This window comes from Megalops cyprinoides, chromosome 2 (genome assembly GCF_013368585.1).
Source record: "Megalops cyprinoides isolate fMegCyp1 chromosome 2, fMegCyp1.pri, whole genome shotgun sequence".
Taxonomy (NCBI): domain Eukaryota; kingdom Metazoa; phylum Chordata; class Actinopteri; order Elopiformes; family Megalopidae; genus Megalops; species Megalops cyprinoides.
Genome location: NC_050584.1, coordinates 2200710 through 2217500, shown reverse-complemented (window position 1 = coordinate 2217500; position 16791 = coordinate 2200710). Strand labels below are relative to the sequence as shown.

At 49.2% G+C, this 16791-nt stretch overlaps 1 protein-coding gene across 1 annotated transcript in view; it reads left to right on the top strand.

Annotated features, from left to right (window-relative positions):
- Positions 1-16791, top strand: part of palld (palladin, cytoskeletal associated protein) — a 93406-nt gene that overhangs the window by 27840 nt on the left and 48775 nt on the right. The window contains 3 exon segments of the mRNA XM_036520891.1: positions 14029-14204; positions 15412-15478; positions 16255-16372. Coding sequence (XP_036376784.1) covers positions 14029-14204; positions 15412-15478; positions 16255-16372 — 361 coding nt within the window.

The window sequence follows — 16791 nt, the reverse complement described above, 5'->3', positions numbered from 1 at the left end:
TAAAGTCGAGTGAGCTTTGTGCTGTGTGTGGGTAAAGTCGGGTGAGCTTTGTGCTGTGTGTGGGTAAACTTGGGCGAGCTTTGTGCTGTGTGTGAGTAAAGTCGGGTGAGCTTTGTGCTGTGTGTGGGTAAAGTCGGGTGAGCTTTGTGCTGTGTGTGGGTAAACTTGGGCGAGCTTTGTGCTGTGTGTGAGTAAAGTCGAGTGAGCTTTGTGCTGTGTGTGGGTAAAGTCGGGTGAGCTTTGTGCTGTGTGTGAGTAAAGTCGAGTGAGCTTTGTGCTGTGTGTGGGTAAACTCGGGTGAGCTTTGTGCTGTGTGTGGGTAAATTTGGGCGAGTTGTGAGTAAGGAAATTCAGGCAAGCTGTGTGCTGTGTGTGGGTAAACTCGGGTGAGCTTTGCGCTGTATGTGGGTAAACTTGGGCGAGCTGTGTGCTGTGTGTAGGAAAATTCGGGCAAGCTGTGTGCTGTGTGTTTGTTCTTGGCTCTTTATGACACTGTGGTGAGATGGTTGTGAAATTGGAGACACTGATTAAAAAACGGTCGTGTTCAGAGTAAAGATGGCGCTTTGTGGTGGAGTTACACTGAGTTAACATGGTGGCAGTTTAATGTAGCAGTAGAGTGTGTCCTGGACCTGCTCCGGGCCAGGGGGGTTGCTGCAGAGAGACCCCCATGCGGCAGATGCCTGTGTGTGAGAGTGTCTGTGAGTGTGTGTGTGTGTGTGTATGTGTGTGTTTGTGTGTGTGTATGTGTGTGTGTGTGTATATGTGTGTGTGTGCAGGTATCTGCATGTGTGTGTGTTCAGCATTACTGCAGGACTTATTTGTGGTTAAACCCCTCCCAGCAACAAGTTCCAGAAATACACCCACCTGCTCACTATCGCTGGCAGGCACTTCAGACAGAGTGGAGTCTTCACCGCCACCAAAATACACCCCTGCTCCCCCATCCCCACCCCACAACCCCCCGCCCCACCCCCTGCCTTGTCCCTTGACTCCTCCCTGCAGCTCTTTTTCCATTGAAACATTTAATACCAGCAGCGTGTGAACATGCCGTCTCAGGAGTGTGCACACACCTTTATGTAAGAGCAGAGATTCAGAGAATCGACCCTCTTATGAAGGACGGGGATAAAACAGAAAATTAGTGGCAACAAGCTAGCAAAGAGAGAGAGGGGGAGGGAGAAAGAAAGAAATAAAAAGAGAGAGAGAAGAAAAAGGGAGGATGGGGAGAAAGAAAGAGGAAAAGAGAGAAGGGGAGGGAGAGAAAAAGAAAGAGAGGGGAAGGGAAAGGGGGTGAGAGAGAGGGAGAGAAATAGAGAGGGACATCGATGCAGAGACAGAGAGGGAGAGAGTTGGGGGGGAGGGGGGGGAGGGCAGAGAGGGAGAAGTGTGTGTGGGGTGTGGGAATTTGTGATTGCAGTCTCTACACGCTCCAGTAGATAAGTGAGGCCAAGGTGCTTGGACTCACTGGTGCTGTGAGGGGAATTGAGAGTGCTGTTCTCCTCACCATAAGTCCTCACCACTGTGCCCTCCCAGCCTCCCAGCTGGACATCATGTAGGAGGGATATCATCCACATCCAGGATGTGTCAACCCTGCATCCTGGCCTGTGCTGGAGGCCAGGTCCTCCACCTGTGATAGACTCAAACCCTGGGTAGTTAAATCCACCAATGTACAGTATGAAAAAAGAGGTTATGTGTGTAAGTCACTCAGAGCCTGGAGGACCTTCCCACAATGCAGTGCGTGTGTAAATCATAGACACGCACGTCCCTCTGTGGACAGGTGCTGCTGGTCCTAAGAGAGACTATTTTCATCTTGCATTTGGAGTGAAGACGCAATTTGATCTATCTGGGGAGTAGTTACACAGACCCTGTCTGAACCCCTTCCACACACACACACACACACGCACACACACACACACACACACACACACTCACTCACTGTTCTATTCAGTGCTACCTGATTATTCTCACTGTAAGGATGTAAGTCAGGACACAAGTCCTTTTAGCCAGAACACTGAGGAAATGCTTGTTATTTCATCTTCTGCCGCCAGGTGTGGATGGATTCTGACCCTAAGTGCTGATTCAGGAGCAGTATTCACTTCAAGAACTAAGTAGATAGAGATATTCCTGAGGAGTGTGTGTGTGTGTATGTGTGTGTGTGTGGGATGGGGGGGGGGGGGGGGGGTATTTGCAGTAGCGACAGCAGCTGAACTCATGCCATGAGGTTAGAGTCCGACTCCTGAGCCGTAACAGGAAACTTTGCTCCCTCTGTCAGCACCACTCCTCCTCCCTCTCCCTCCCTCCCTCCCTCCCTCCGTGTCAATGCCTGTGTGGAATTTGGCAGCTCTCCTTCCTGCTTTCCCTCGCTCTCTCTCCCAAGTGGCAGTGAGCTGTGTGGTGTGGCAGAGAGTGGCAGCACGAGCTGTTTTGTGCATCTCTGTGGAGCTGGAGAATTTAACTGTGTGATCAGACAGCAGGTAAGCGCTGGGCTGGGAGGGACTCTCTCCTCTCCTCTGCTCTCCTCTCTCTGTCTGTTTGCTGCCAGGCTGCAGTGGAGTTCCTCCTGCTGCTTCAATTAACTAATCAGCAGACTTCTCTGGGCTGTCAGCCTGTTCGTTACTGCGTCTGGGCTGCTGAGAAGCCTTTTGATAGTTGCTCTGAGGTCGCTGACAGACCTCAGGACTCTGTCCGTGTGGCTGTGTGCTACCCTGAGGCCGTGGTGCTGGGCAGTGAAACCTGGTTGCGTTTGAGTCACAGGAGGACCAGGTGAGAGAAGGTTCCCGGTTGTGTGCTGGTTTGTTTATGCGGTGGAGAGGACCCGGTTGGGCTGGGCGCTGTCCTGGTGTGTCATTCATTAACAGCGGAGTGTAGAGTGTTGGAAGTGTGTAAACAGCCGTTTGGCTGAGAGAAATACACATGTGTGGGCCACTGTTTATGGTTAATGGTTAATACCAGTCAGCTCTACGGGTCTGCTTACTGTTTCATAACAGTCCCTCTGTCACCTGTCAGACAATGCAGTATAAGTTACAGTGCAAGTGAAATGTATTTTTTAAATACACGAGAAATTTATTTTCTACTTTCATCATTCCATAAGGGTTACTGTGGTGTGTGTATAAATGTATGTGTTTCAGTGACTGGGACTTTCTGTTGTGGCTGTGAATGTGTGTAAATCTGTGTGTATGTGAGTGTGTGTGCCTGTGTTTTTTAGTGTGTATGGTTGTGTGTGTAAGTGTATATCTGTATTTGTGTGCATGTGTGTATGTGTGGTATGTGTGTGTGTGTGTCTCTCTCTCTGTGCTGCGGTTCTCAAGGTGCTGTTTCTGTCAGGCCTCAGCACACCCTGCTCTGATCCACTGAACCCAGAGTAAGGCCAGGGTTTGGGGCATTGCTGCGATTATCCGCCCCAACTTTGCCCAGCATGTCTGGAGCCTGTAACCAGCTTAGTCTGGACTCGGCACTGTTCCCCCAAAGCCTGAGCTCTGAACACCTATGGCCCAGTTTGGGTTGGCCTGGTCTGGCCTGGCCCAGTTTGGCTCAGCCCGTCTCTCTCTGTGTCCCTCCTGATTGTTGCATTAACAGTGCTTTATCTGGGGCATTGCCATGGAGACAGTCTAGTTCTGTTTCTGTGCAATGCTAACGTGCTAATGAGGAAGACGCTGTGTTTTCCTTTTCTTTTCCTTTCAAAAGCCAGTGAGAGACAGCAGGGTAAACACAGTGGGTAAATATTGTGCTCCAGAGGGGCTTTCTGGCTGCCTGCTCTGCATGGGTCCATGTGGAGATCGTTAGGCTTGAGGGGTGGGGGTGGGGTGGGGGGTGTTAGGCCAGCTCCGTGTGCTGTGTTAGCCATGCAGCCAGCTTATGTATGCGCCAGAGCTGCTTTGCAAAACTGCATTCTGAAAAGGAATTCAAGCTGTTTGCTCACACACAAAGAGCCTTTGCTAATTTTTGATATGAATATAATTTCTCTCTTTAGTTTCCAAAAACTCAAATACCATCTGCACCATATTTCACAGCCCTGAGACACTGTGCTGGGCTATCACAAGTATCAGTTCCTAAGATAATACTGTCTGTGTGTGTGAACGAGAGAGTGAATGTGTGTATGTGTGAGAGACAGAGAGAATGTGTGTGTGTGTGTGTGTGTGTGTGTGTGTGTGTGTGTGCGTGTGTGTGCGCGCCCATGTGTGTGTGTGCGCGCCCATGTGTGTGTGCACGCGTGTGTGTGCACGCATGTGTGTGAGAGAGAGAGAGAAAGAGAGTAAATATGTGTATGTGTGCGAGACAGTGTGTGTGCATGTGTAAGAGACAAAGAGGGACTGATGTCAGAAGCATTGTGAAATGACTGGAGACAATATCGGTGTGTGGTGAGTGTGGTCATGGTCGGGAGGGCGTGGCTGAGGTGGTTGGTGTGGTCATGGTTGGACCATGTTAACATGTAGAAGGTGTGGCCTGAGTGCAGTAGGCATTGCCTGTGTGTGGGAGGTGTGGTTTTTGTGTCTGTGGAGGGAATGGTTGGCCGGTGATCTCATTCACTATGTTCGCCACCTATCCCTGTGGGGTGTGTGGAACGAGGCATTCAGGGACCCTCATGCTGGGCTCTCATCCTGCGTGTGACACGGCGTGTCCCTGGGCGGGGGGAAGGCGGTTCGAGGGATTCAGTCCTTGGGAAGTGGAATGGAGTTCCAGGCCTCAAACCAAACCCAGAATGGCCAGGGCCCTTTGCTGCATGTCTGGGTTGAAATGACACAAGGCCTTCATTGATTCGTTTCCTTACTGTCTCCTGTGCCAGGGAGTAAACGGAGGCCAGTTTCCTTTAAAATGGCCCGTGCTGAGAGCTTTGTAATTACAAACACAGCGGCAGACTTGAGCTGCTATTCTCAGAGCAGCTCCCGCTCCGACCGCCTGGCCGTCTCTCTGTGAGAGGGTCAGGGCACAGGAGAGACCCCAGAGCACAACAGCACATGACTACATGCGCGGATGCTTCAGAGGGAAATCTCTGGATTACTCTGCCTGATCACTGAGTTTCTGGAAATTGGCAGTGCATCAGTTGCTGTTTTTTGACAAAAGAAGAACAGGAGAATTCTCCCTCATGCACACACACACTCTCTCTTACACACACCGTCTCGTTTGTGAACTCTTTCTCAGAGGCTGTTTCCCTTACTCCGTGTCTCTCTGGTTGTGGCCTTGTTTCTCCTCCATATCTGTGGTGAAAACATGCCTCAGGGTCTCTAAATTTTTCCACCAGCAACACCAAAAAACAGCAGGGTGAGGCGAGGTGACCGGAGCTCTGGGTTTACTAAAGTGAGAGTAGTGCTGGTCTGCGATCAGTGTCTGCATCTATAGGTCGCTGCTACCAGGAAGATGTAGCAGGTCTGAGATCAGCTTACATGCAGACTGTCACTTGAGGCCTTTCTGTAGGAGGCCATAGATGTGGGACAGGGTGATGTCAGTATCAGATTAGTGCCATGTACTTGCTTCTGTGTATGTGTGTGGCACGTGTGTGTGTGTGTGTGTGTGTGTGTGTGTGTGTACTGTGTGTGTGTGTGTGTGTGTGTGTGTGTGTGTGTGTGTGTGTGTGTGTGTGTGTGTGTATGTGTGTGTATACTGTGTGTGTGTGTAAATGATGTCTCGTGAGCGGGTGTTTGTAGGGCCAAGCCACAGCCGGCCTCCCTGCTGAAAGTGCCTGTCCTTCTCCTCGTGTCTCCTGCTTTTCCTCACTGTCACACACATCACTGCACCCCAAATACACAACCAAATGAAAGAAATAAAGAAACTGGGTCTGAAACGGGGGGTCGGGGCTCCCCGGCTGCCACCTGCTGGGTCCTGTACAAATCAGAGCATGCTCCTGTACATTGTCAGCGCAGAAACCAGCATGCAAGTGAACTGTGGAGAGCTTCCAGCTCACCTCGCTCAAAAACCAGAGACAGACTCGCTGGCTGTCTCCGATTCTCCACAGTAATTATCTTTAATGCCCCCATCATTATGCTCTTGATTAATATTAGGTTTTATGGACAGGTAATTGTCCTTAATCAGATGAATATGTTACCTTTCCAAAGCTGGCAGATAGGAGGGTATTTTCATCCAGGCAAACACTGCATTTTTCACTGTTGTGAAGTCCTCTGCTGAACAAAGAGCTCCCTTTGTTGATTCTTTCAAGTGCATTTCAGGTACTTTAAGCTCATATTTTTTCAAATACATTCATGCACAATTTAGCAGTTAAGGGTTATGAAGCCTAGAATGTCTAACATGGCTTGGGAATGACTTGTGTGAAAAGCATTGTATTATGTTTTTATGTAGTATTGTAGTCATCGTCTTGAATTCTCAAGTTGTTATTCAAACTAGAGGTGTGTTTCTGAATGTATTTTCAAATACGAACATGAAATCCAGCACTTTACATTTGAAATTGTATGTCACATACTTTAAAAAGCATCTTAATGTATTCTCAACTACACAGCAGTACTCTCTAAAACATATTTTCAAATATACTCCTGAGTTGAAATATTTGGATATGCTGTATTTAAGATACATTTATAACCATTATTTCCACATATTTTATGTCCTGATATGACTCTGTTCTGCTTGGATGTAGGATATGGTGAGCTCAGAACATACCTCTCTTTCATAAGGTGAGGACCAGGAAAAGATGTTTATCATCATATATTTGCTAGGCAAGTGGCCTTATCTGGAGACACTTATATAAGTAACATTTCTGCACACAGTCCATTTATGCAGCTGGATGTTTTTATTGCAGCCTTGCTCAAGGGTAGGACAGCAGTATTCTATATTGGAGTCAAACCTACAACTTTCTGGCCAGAGAGGCCAACTTTTTTAACGCAATGACCCTCTCCTCCACGTCCCCAACGTGACCGTGTGTGGGCGTGCGCTCAGCCTGTTTCTGTGGTGACTCGTGTAATGCTGTGGAGGGGTGTTTTGGGATGGGCCTCTCAGCGGCCAGAGCTGCGGTTTCACGTCAGTCACCGACTACCATGAACCAATCAAAGAGGGCTTGCCCTCCACATCAAACACTCTGATTGAGTAAACTCGGGGATTGTGCTATAACCCCACCCCTGCTGGGGTTCGTGAAGCCTCACTGCTCCTGGAGAGCGCTCTCTGCGCTGGGTCCGCCAGCACCTCACTCGAGGAGGTCCCGGTGGTAAGCTGTAGAATTCCTGAATCACTGAGTTTTATTGTGTCTCGAGTTTGCAGTTTGTTGGGCGCTGCAGTAATGAGGTTTATTATCACTGCTGGGATCTGGCTTTTGTTGGGCTCCTGCAGAGAGAGAGAGTGCTCTCGCGCCACCCTGCCTTATGGAGTCCCGCTGCTCATTGTGCATTGTGTGCCAAATGGGTGCTCTCACCCCAATCCAAACGGGAGGTCCACACAGCACCCCATCCCCCTGCTCTGCTCTCCCCAAACCAGGCCTGCTGACACTGGACAACAACCCCATTTCTGCCCCCCTTTCCCCACTCTTGCTCAGCTCTCTCCTCACGAATTAACCAGCATTGTCTGAGGATTTATTTGGAGAGAGATCTTTATTTGATCTTTATCTTCACATTGAATCCGCTGTGAAAGTATTGAGCTGCTGGAGGTGTGTTTGTACGAATGCAAAGGAAAAGTTGGTCAGACAGCAAATAATTGTCAATATCTGATCCTGTAGGATGCTCAGGGGAAGCTGCCTCACTTCATTGTAATCAATTTATTGGTTAATTGTTCTTAGACCCGTTGAACAATTAGTATCACTCCTGATCCGTGAAGTGGGAGTGTGCGTTTCTTTCAGGGGAGTGAAATAGGGGAACATTGCTGTGACTTCAGGAGAGTGGAACGGGACCACAAAAGCACCAGGAGCCACTAAGGATAGAAATAACAGAATGCAGATTTGTCTTAAACAAGAAAAAAAGATCTTCAACCTTTCACATTTAACAGTAAATAAAGAGACACGAAAACCTTAATCTGTATGGTTTCTAATTTCAAGCAAATTATGCGCAGATCATACAAAACAAAAAACAGATGAACCCTTTTTTCATGTGTCACCATTACCAGAAAGGCAGTTTCTAACCGCACAAACATATTGTTTCATTCAAAGCAGTCCAGACTTTCAACATCAGCGTCTCTGATCTCCGTGCTGGAATACTCAAGTGTCAGAGTTCCAGTTTCTGTTCTGAATAAAGACTTTTATTGGATTAAACATGAAAAACATGCTGAAAAATGACATGACATCTCCAGGGGTCTGTGACAGGCAGAGAGAGTCTGGATGGTATCTGGTTTGTGGTGGGCAGCTGTGAGTGTGAGCAGACTGCTGGGATTTTAGCTGTGATTGGAGAGGAGAGGGAAATGGAGTGTGCATTCTCCACCCCCTGCAGAGGGCGAGGAGGATAAGGTCACGCTGTATCCATCATCAAAACCCACCATCTGTCCCGGCATGCAAATGTGTCTTCTCTCATTTAACACTAATACCAGGCTGTGGGCACACCCATGCAGGAGTTTATATTTGTAAGTCTGTGTGTTTGTGAGTGCAAGTGTGTGTGTATGTGTGTGTGTGAAAGTTTATGTGTGTGGGAGTATATGTGTGTGGGTGACAGACAGAGATTCTGTGAGACAGATTCTGTGTGTGAGAGAGATTTGGCCTACATCCCTCTATTATTACAGTAACATTTTAACACACTGTCAAAAAATTGATTCTGATTCCTGCATAGAACCAAAGTTGTGACAAAATCAAATGCATGTTGTAGGCTGCTTCTCAAAGTGAAGGAAGGATCTTTAATGGCTGCATTTCAAGGATGCTATGTCATCGAATCCCGCTGAAGGACTGTTCTGATGTTGAGGATCTTTTGAATTCTACCAAGGACTGAGTCCTTCATTCAGACAATTTTCAAGGATGCATAGCGTGGATCCTCAGTGTCCTTAAAGCACTCACAATCCTATGTGTACGTACAAGAGTCTGTGGTGCGGAATTGAAGGTGGGACCTTTTCAATGACGCACACCTGCACGCTCGCTAGACCGTTCCATTATCTGTTCTCCGAATGCTAGGAAGGAGTCTTGCCTAGCCTCTGAAGGACGTGACTTGGAAGGACCCGTCCTACCAAGGAAGCATCCTTGACTTTGAGAAACCGCCGTAGTCTGTGGTGTGGCTGGTTGTGTAGGGGTGTGGTCAGGCAGTGGGGGCGTGTCCAGTTGCATAGGGGTGTGGTCAGGGAGTAGGGGTGTGGCCGGTTATGTAGTGGCATGGTAATTAATCCAGGGGTGCGGTCAGTGAGTAGGCGTGGTCAGTTGAGTAGGGGTGTAGGTGTGATCAGTGATTCAGAGGTGTGATCAGGGAGGGGGCGGGCCAGGTGCATGGGGGTGTGGTCAGGATGTGGGGATATGATCAGCAGACCCAGGCAGTGAGCAAGTGACACTACTATTCTGGTTCAAACATTGTGACTCAGCTGGAGTTTATTTTTATCAAATGGCCTGAAAATTACAGACAAAAACAAACTGATTTTAGAAAAACAAAAGCAGAAAATACAAACAAAACAGCCTTGTCTGCTGGGCCATTTTTAAAAAGCTGTTTCTTTTTCTGTGTTTGGGTAAAACTTTCCCCTCTAATTGACTCCTGTCTCCCAGGTGATTCTCTGAGAAAGTTACCCAGCATGCACTGTGTGTTAGCATTAGCAGGCTGGCACACATGTATGCACATAGGAAGCAGATGAGGCGGTTGCCCCTGGAATCTGCCTGCCCCAGAGCCCGGCAGAACCGCGCCCATGTGGGGTGCACCCAGCCCTCCTGATCTGACCTTTAACCCCAGCCAGCACACTTAACCGCAGCAACTGAGAGGAACAGTGTCCGACTCCCCCACATCAGACACCACAGACACCAGCATGTTCTCTGAGTTAATGTGGTGCTGACTAGCAACCTTCCCCCATATCTGCAAACATATTCAGTGTGTATTGGGGATTGGGTAGGGTATATCAAATAGTAGGTGGGGTATATTGGGTATGGAGTAGGGAATACTGTGTAGGAGGAAGCTGGAGAAAGCATTAGTTGGGTAGGGGGCGACTGGGGGCAGAGATAAGGGAATATTGGGTAGGGCATGGTCAGTGCCTGACATGACAATAAGGACAGCAATGATAATAATGCCAAGAATGATATGAATGATAATAATAACACTGATTATTATTACACTTACTATTACACTCTGATAAGTGAGATACAGTTGTTTGGCTGTCTTTGATTGTGATAATCCCTGCTCCCTCTCATTCTCCTACTCTCCCTCTCTCTTTTCTTCAGAGACTTTTGATGTGTGAAGACTTTTGATGGTTCAGTGAAGAGCATCAAAAGCCTCTGTCTCCCTTCCCACCTCTTCCTCCCTCCCTCAGTCCCTCTCTTTCCCTCTCTCTCTCTCTATCTCTCTCTCTCGTGTAATGAGTCATCACGCTGATGTGTGTAATAGCCAGGTTCTGGTATGCAGGAATCTTTATGAGCTGTAGTGGAGTGGCAGGAATGTCCTGTGGTTGGCTGCAGAGCTGAACTTGCTGGACTCCCTCTCACCTTAGCAGGATTGCATTCTGTAGGTCCCCTCTGTTTTTGGTCATGAGGGTCCGTGGGGGGGGGGGGGGGGGGGGGGTGGTGCCTCCAGCAGCACAGGGGTTCCATGGGGTCATGTGACCGGGACAGAGGGAAGCCAGGGGCTTTGGGGGTGTGTGTGTTTGGGGGGATATGCCTGTTTCTTGTAACTCTGCACAATGTCACAATGTCAGTGCCCTGGAACTGCAGGAACAGCAGAGGTACACCCCACACTGCACCCTCCACACCCCCTTCCTTCCCTCCCCAGGCCCCACTTCCTTCAAATGTTTTTACAATTTATTTATTTTTGTCATTTGAGGGCCTAGATATATCTTTCACACACATTCTCACAGAGTGGCACTGGGACCACTGTAGTATGCAGTAGTATGGTGTAGTGGTCAGGAGCAGGGCTCATATCCGAGAGGTTGCTGGGTGAGTCCTAAGGTGCAGAACACTGTTCTGAGGGGGGGAATTTTCCGCAGCTGATGTTACAACGTTATACGAACATTTGTTATGCGATGGTGATCAGTGATGAACATTCTGAATGGCTGGAGACATTTCTCCTGAGGGAGAAATCACTCCAAATGTTTATTTAGCCTTTTATGGCTAGTGGGCGACTCTAATGGTGTGGGAGGACAGACAGCGGATTGAGAAATGATGTCTGGTTTCTGAGTGTAAAGGAGCTGCCAGAGTCTTCCTGTTCCTGCCCTCTCACCTGTAGGGTAGAGTAGGTGGGTCCTGCCAGTTGTTGAGTCTGAGTACGATTGGTCTGCAGAATTAAACAGTTTCCAGTCTTTTCTGGGTGAGGGTCAGTGTCTACAGGCTATGGACCCGTATAAGTCAGTGAAAGACAGCACAGGGTTCGAGGTTACTCAAAACTCTCACCCTGTCCTTCTCTACCTCTCTTTTTCCCCCTCACTCCGTCTCTCTCTCTCTCTCTCTCTCTCTGTCAGTTCAGTTCACTTGCAATCTCTGTAATGGTGTGGCACGCAGGACAGATGTCACCATACTTTGTGTCAAAAGGAATAGGTCAGTTTTAGGCTCCTGCCCCCTGTGCTGTGTCAGGGGAGGGGCGAGAGGGCAGAATACACACTGACACAGTCAGCGAAAGCAGACAGGACACACCCCCCCACTGCCCCGCCTATCGTCTCTGAGTCAGAGCTGACACCCGGCTCCAGGTGAGCTCCACGGCTCATCCATTACTTGGCCCTCATTCAACCATCCATCTCCCCCCCCACCCTTTCATCTGACGTCCCAGAGCAATTGAACACATGCGTTCTGGCTGGCGGTCTGTGAGGGCCAAAGGTGGTGGTCCTGCTATCAGATCCTGATCTGCTCAAACAGAGTAAGCAGAGCTGCAGTCTGTGCTCAGGCTTTTTAGCATGCCTGACAGCATTTGGAGCTTGCTCATGGGGATTTCCACAGCTGTCTGAACACGGTGGGACAGATTTCACTTAAATCATACAATTAACCCCGATCGCAAACAGATTAGTCATTTTTGCAGTTTTTATTAACCTGTTGTTCCCCGGGAATTTAGTCCACCCTCTCATGTAAGAGGGGCTCAGGGTGCGAGTCTTGAATGGATACACTTCTGTTCTTCTGTGCTGGAAGTCGGTCTAGATAAGAGTGTCTGCTAAATGATTCTAATGTAAGTATTCATTCTTCCCATGATATTTATTTTCAGTCATTCTAATCATCGTGGCTGGCTCTGTTACCATGACCTGTTGTTTCCCAGGAGTTTAACCCAGTCTCTAATGTAAGAGGGGATCAAAGTGCGAATCTTGAATGGAGCTTGAATAGGTACACTTCTGTTCTTCTGTGCTGGAAGTTGCTCTGGATAATATCTGGATAAGGTCTGCTAAATGAATGTAATGTAATGTAAGCCTCCAGTTTTTCCCATGATCTTTATTTTTTAGTTGTTCTAATCATCATGACTGGCTCTGTCACTGTGTGGCACTGTCCCTGTCACTCGGCTGGCCTCGTGTGGCTGCTGTTGCATTTGCCTGTCCATCTGTCCCTGATTGCAGATCAAAGTGTGTGTGTGCTGGGCAGGAGTCATTGAGGTGGATCTGAGGCCGAGAGTCAGTGATGTAGTGTATCAGTGAGGCAGTGAGTCAGTGAGCTGGATCTGAGGCTGAGAGTCAGTAAGGCAGTGAGTCAGTGAGCTGGGTCTGAGAGTCAGTGAGGTAGCAAGTCAGTGAGCTGGATCTGCGGCTGAGAGTCAGAGAGGTGGTGAGTCAGTGAGGTAGCGAGTCAGTGAGCTGGATCTGAGGCTGAGAGTCAGAGAGGCTGCCCTGCTCAGACCCTCCATCAGACGTGCCCCCGCGTGCTTCATCGATGAGCTGATGACTCAAACTTCCATGTGAAAAGCCTGGAGTTTCTGTCCTCAGCCTGTTCCTCATGGCCTCAGCTGCCTTTCTCAGATGGAGGCAAGACTGTAATCCATGCTGTTATTTTCTGTTATGTCTTTTTAAATTTTTTTTTCCACAGAGGCTTAAAATTCATAAGGTTCCGTTCTCTAGTCTTTTGAGCCGTTTCTGTAAATAGATTAGTGCTGTCCTGCCAGTAAGAATGAGGCCGTTTGGAAGAGGTGCTTAGAAATGGGTTTGATCTCACACTCCCGCCAGCCTGGGTCAGATCACTTAAAGCAGCTCTGATGGAGAGCTGGTCTTTAGTGTTGTGGAATGTCCTGTTTTTCCTGTCACTCCCTCCGCCTGGGATTGTGAGAATTAGTGACACTGTGGCCTTGCAGAGACCTGGGTAGAGTAGCCCTGCAGGCACTGTGGCCCTCCAGGACCAGGGTAGAGTAGCCCTGCAGGCACTTTGGCCCTCCAGGACCAGGGTAGAGTAGCCCTGCAGGCACTGTGGCCCTACAGGACCAGGCTAGAGTAGCCCTGTAGGCACTGTGGCCCTCCAGGACCAGGGTAGAGTAGCCCTGCAGGCACTGTGGCCCTACAGGACCAGGGTAGAGTAGCCCTGTAGGCACTGTGGCCCTCCAGGACCAGGGTAGAGTAGCCCTGCAGGCACTGTGGCCCCCTAGGACCAGGTTCAAGTAGCCCTGCAGGTATCACGGCCCTCCAGGGCTAGCAGCTTTTCTGAGGAGAGACCAATGCGCCCCTGGGGGGATGAAGCAGGAAGGTGTGGGTATTTGGGGCAGATGCTCTTTATGTGGGAGACTCCCAAAGATAGGGGGTCTCATTGGCAACAGTGGGAGATGCACAGGAAAACTGATGAGCCTCAGTTCTGTGGTGGGGGGGGGCAGGAAAGCGCCAAGCCTTCTCTCTGGGGAGCCAGACAAATGTGAGGGCCACACCCCTCACTCTGTGAAAGAGACAATGCACAGAGCCGCTGGAGGCCTCTGAAAGACACAAGCCCACTCACGTTCTCAGATTCCCCCCTGTCTCCCCTGACCTGCCCCACCCTCCACTCTCACACCCAGCATCTGATTGGCCACTGCGCCATGACTGACAGCCCCTTTCTTTTTGGCTCATTGGCAGGTGGTTCTGCGAGGGCCGGGAGCTGCACCACTGTCCTGACATTCAGATCACCAGGGATGCGGACCTGCACACGCTGGTGATCGCCGAGGCATTCGAGGACGACACAGGACGCTACACCTGCGTGGCGTCCAACCCCCTGGGGGCCGACAACACATCCGCTGAGGTCTACATCGAAGGTAGGGGACACACACCCGCTGGGAGGAATTCTGGGAGAAAGCTGACTTTTGCCTTGGGTGTTGACAGATAGAACATGTGTTGATTAACTACTGTTCTGATTGGCTGCTTTTTCAAATCCAGTTTCTCTGATACTGACCGAAGCCCAGTGCTCCTCTGTGGTTCCATGTTACCCTAGAAGAAGGCACCTTTTTACAGCAGGCTGAAGCTGATTTCAGGGTTTCTGAAGAATGAACAAATTAGTTTCTCCTTTTAATCAGGCCAAGGAAATTAGAGCTGAGTGTTCTTCCGAGTGACGGAGGAGAGAACCCCTATCTCTTACAACCATGACAAATGAATTCATAGGGAAGAGTTGCTTGTGAAATCTAATTAGCGAGAGGGAGATTTCTCCGCACTGATTCAGCCGTGCCCGAGGGGAGAACTGGTCTCCACAGAGCCCTCACACAGAGTAAAACAAACCTCACAGGCAGAGAAAAGTCTTGTCAGTAACGCCACCCCCTGTGCACACAGACAGACATTCTCATCAGTCACCTAAACAAATTCTGTGGAATTCTGAGAGTATTTTTCCAGATGTTCTAGAATTCAGAACTCAGAATGCTGAGGCTGTTGAAGTGCAATGTCATCTCTGAATATTCAAGCCAATAAGCATATTCATACCCATATTTAATCATTACATGGGGATTCCGAATGCCAGCTACACTTGTAATAATGTTTGCAATTCTGGAGGGCAGCAACTCGTGTTTACAAAATCTTGAACTTCAGTGTGTGAAACATGTTTCTGGTTATTGCCACATGTAATAAACCTGATACAGCAGTACTGCAGGCCCCAGGGGGAGGAGAGATAATGTTTCAGTTTGAGAGGATGCCAGAGAAAGCTGTCTTCCTCGGCATGATTTATGGAGACAGGAAATGCACAGCGCATAGAAGGAGAATGTGCTCTGAAGCAGAGACTCGTACCCCACTGTCAGGCCACTATCTGTAGAAACTTAATCAAATGCACAGACTCATCAGAGCTCTGTAACACAGGAGTCCCTGTTCATCACTGATATCTTTGTCTTTATCTGCCTCTCTGCTCCCCTATTTCACCATCTGTGTGTTTCCCTCTCTTTTCTCCCTGTATCTTTCACTCTCACTGTTGCCTTCTCTTCTTTTTTTTCTTCTTCTCTCTCTCCCTCTCTCCCTCTGTCCCCCCTCCCTCTCTGTCTGCAGGGGCCTCTTCCTCTGACTCAGAAACAGAAGGATCTGGGCCCAAAGCCAGGCCAGGAGCCATGCCGCAGTACGTGTGTCTCAGCGTGACCTCTGACTTCTGACCCCCGACCCCACTGGCTTGCCCCTACACCAACAGCCCTCAGGGCCCGAGGGGTGTGGCCCTGTGCTGTAAAAGCGCATTTAACAGCCCCTGTAAAGACCTGGCAACTCTGCATGGTGGAAGTTAATTTGATTGGGTTAACGATGGGTTAATTAATGGGCTGGTGGCACCGGCGTTAATGCGCCTGTGTGCATTTTCTAACGGCGTGCTGTACCCTGAGGTGAGCATTTACGAGCAGCCAGTGAAACAGGGACATGTTAGTCAAAACCAGTGCACCTCTGTCTGCGTCTGCCTTTGCTCTCTCACACCTCAGCCCTGAGACGTAACAGCACACGAGTCAGAGAGAACAGCCTCATTTGGGGCGAAGCAAAAAAAGTCATTGGAGGAAAGACCCAAGCTGTGTGTGTGTGTGTGTGTGTGTGTGTGTGTACGTACACACAAGCATGTGTGTTTTTGTGTGTGTATAAGTGTGTGTGTGTGCATATGAATGACAGCACAGTGTTCCATGAGTGTGCAATCTGTACCATAGATAATGTTCCAGGAGACTTGTAATCTGTGCAGATAAAAGCGTGATATACAGACACACTAGTATAGAGTGTGTGAGCTGCTTGCTCACTGATCAGCCTGTGTGTGTGTGTGTGTGTGTGTGTGTGTGTGAGCTGCTTTCGCTCGCTGATCGGCCTGTGTGTGTGTGTGTGTGTGTGAGCTGCTTTCGCTCGCTGATCAGGCTGTGTGTGTTTCAGGGTGCAGAAGAAGACCTCCTCCGTCTCCCTCACCATTCGCTCCTCTTCTCCCAAAAGCCCAGAGGTGGCACCCCACCGCTCCACCCTTATCCAGCCCCTCTCTGCACCCCCCCAAAGGGTGAGACACACACGCGCGCACACACACACACACACACACACACACACACACACACACACATAAATATGCATGTATGGACACAGAAACACACAGGCACACAGTAAACGGTGTGTTGTGGTGTGAGGCCTGACTGGGTGCTTTTAATCAGGGATAATCATTTCCCATGGGCTGCTTCAGCTGGCTGGGCTCAGGAGAGGGCAGAGAGTCTAATTCTGGGATGAGTCTCTGTGCCAAGTGCAATGCACCCTGGGTAGGAATGCGTTGTTTAAGAGGAGGTGCTTTCACTCTGAAGAGGGGGTTCCTGGAATGCTTTTCACACATAAATGTGCATGCACGCACACAGAAACACACACACACACACACACACACACACACACACAGACTCCACTCTACACAAACACATCTGTTTAATGGTCAGG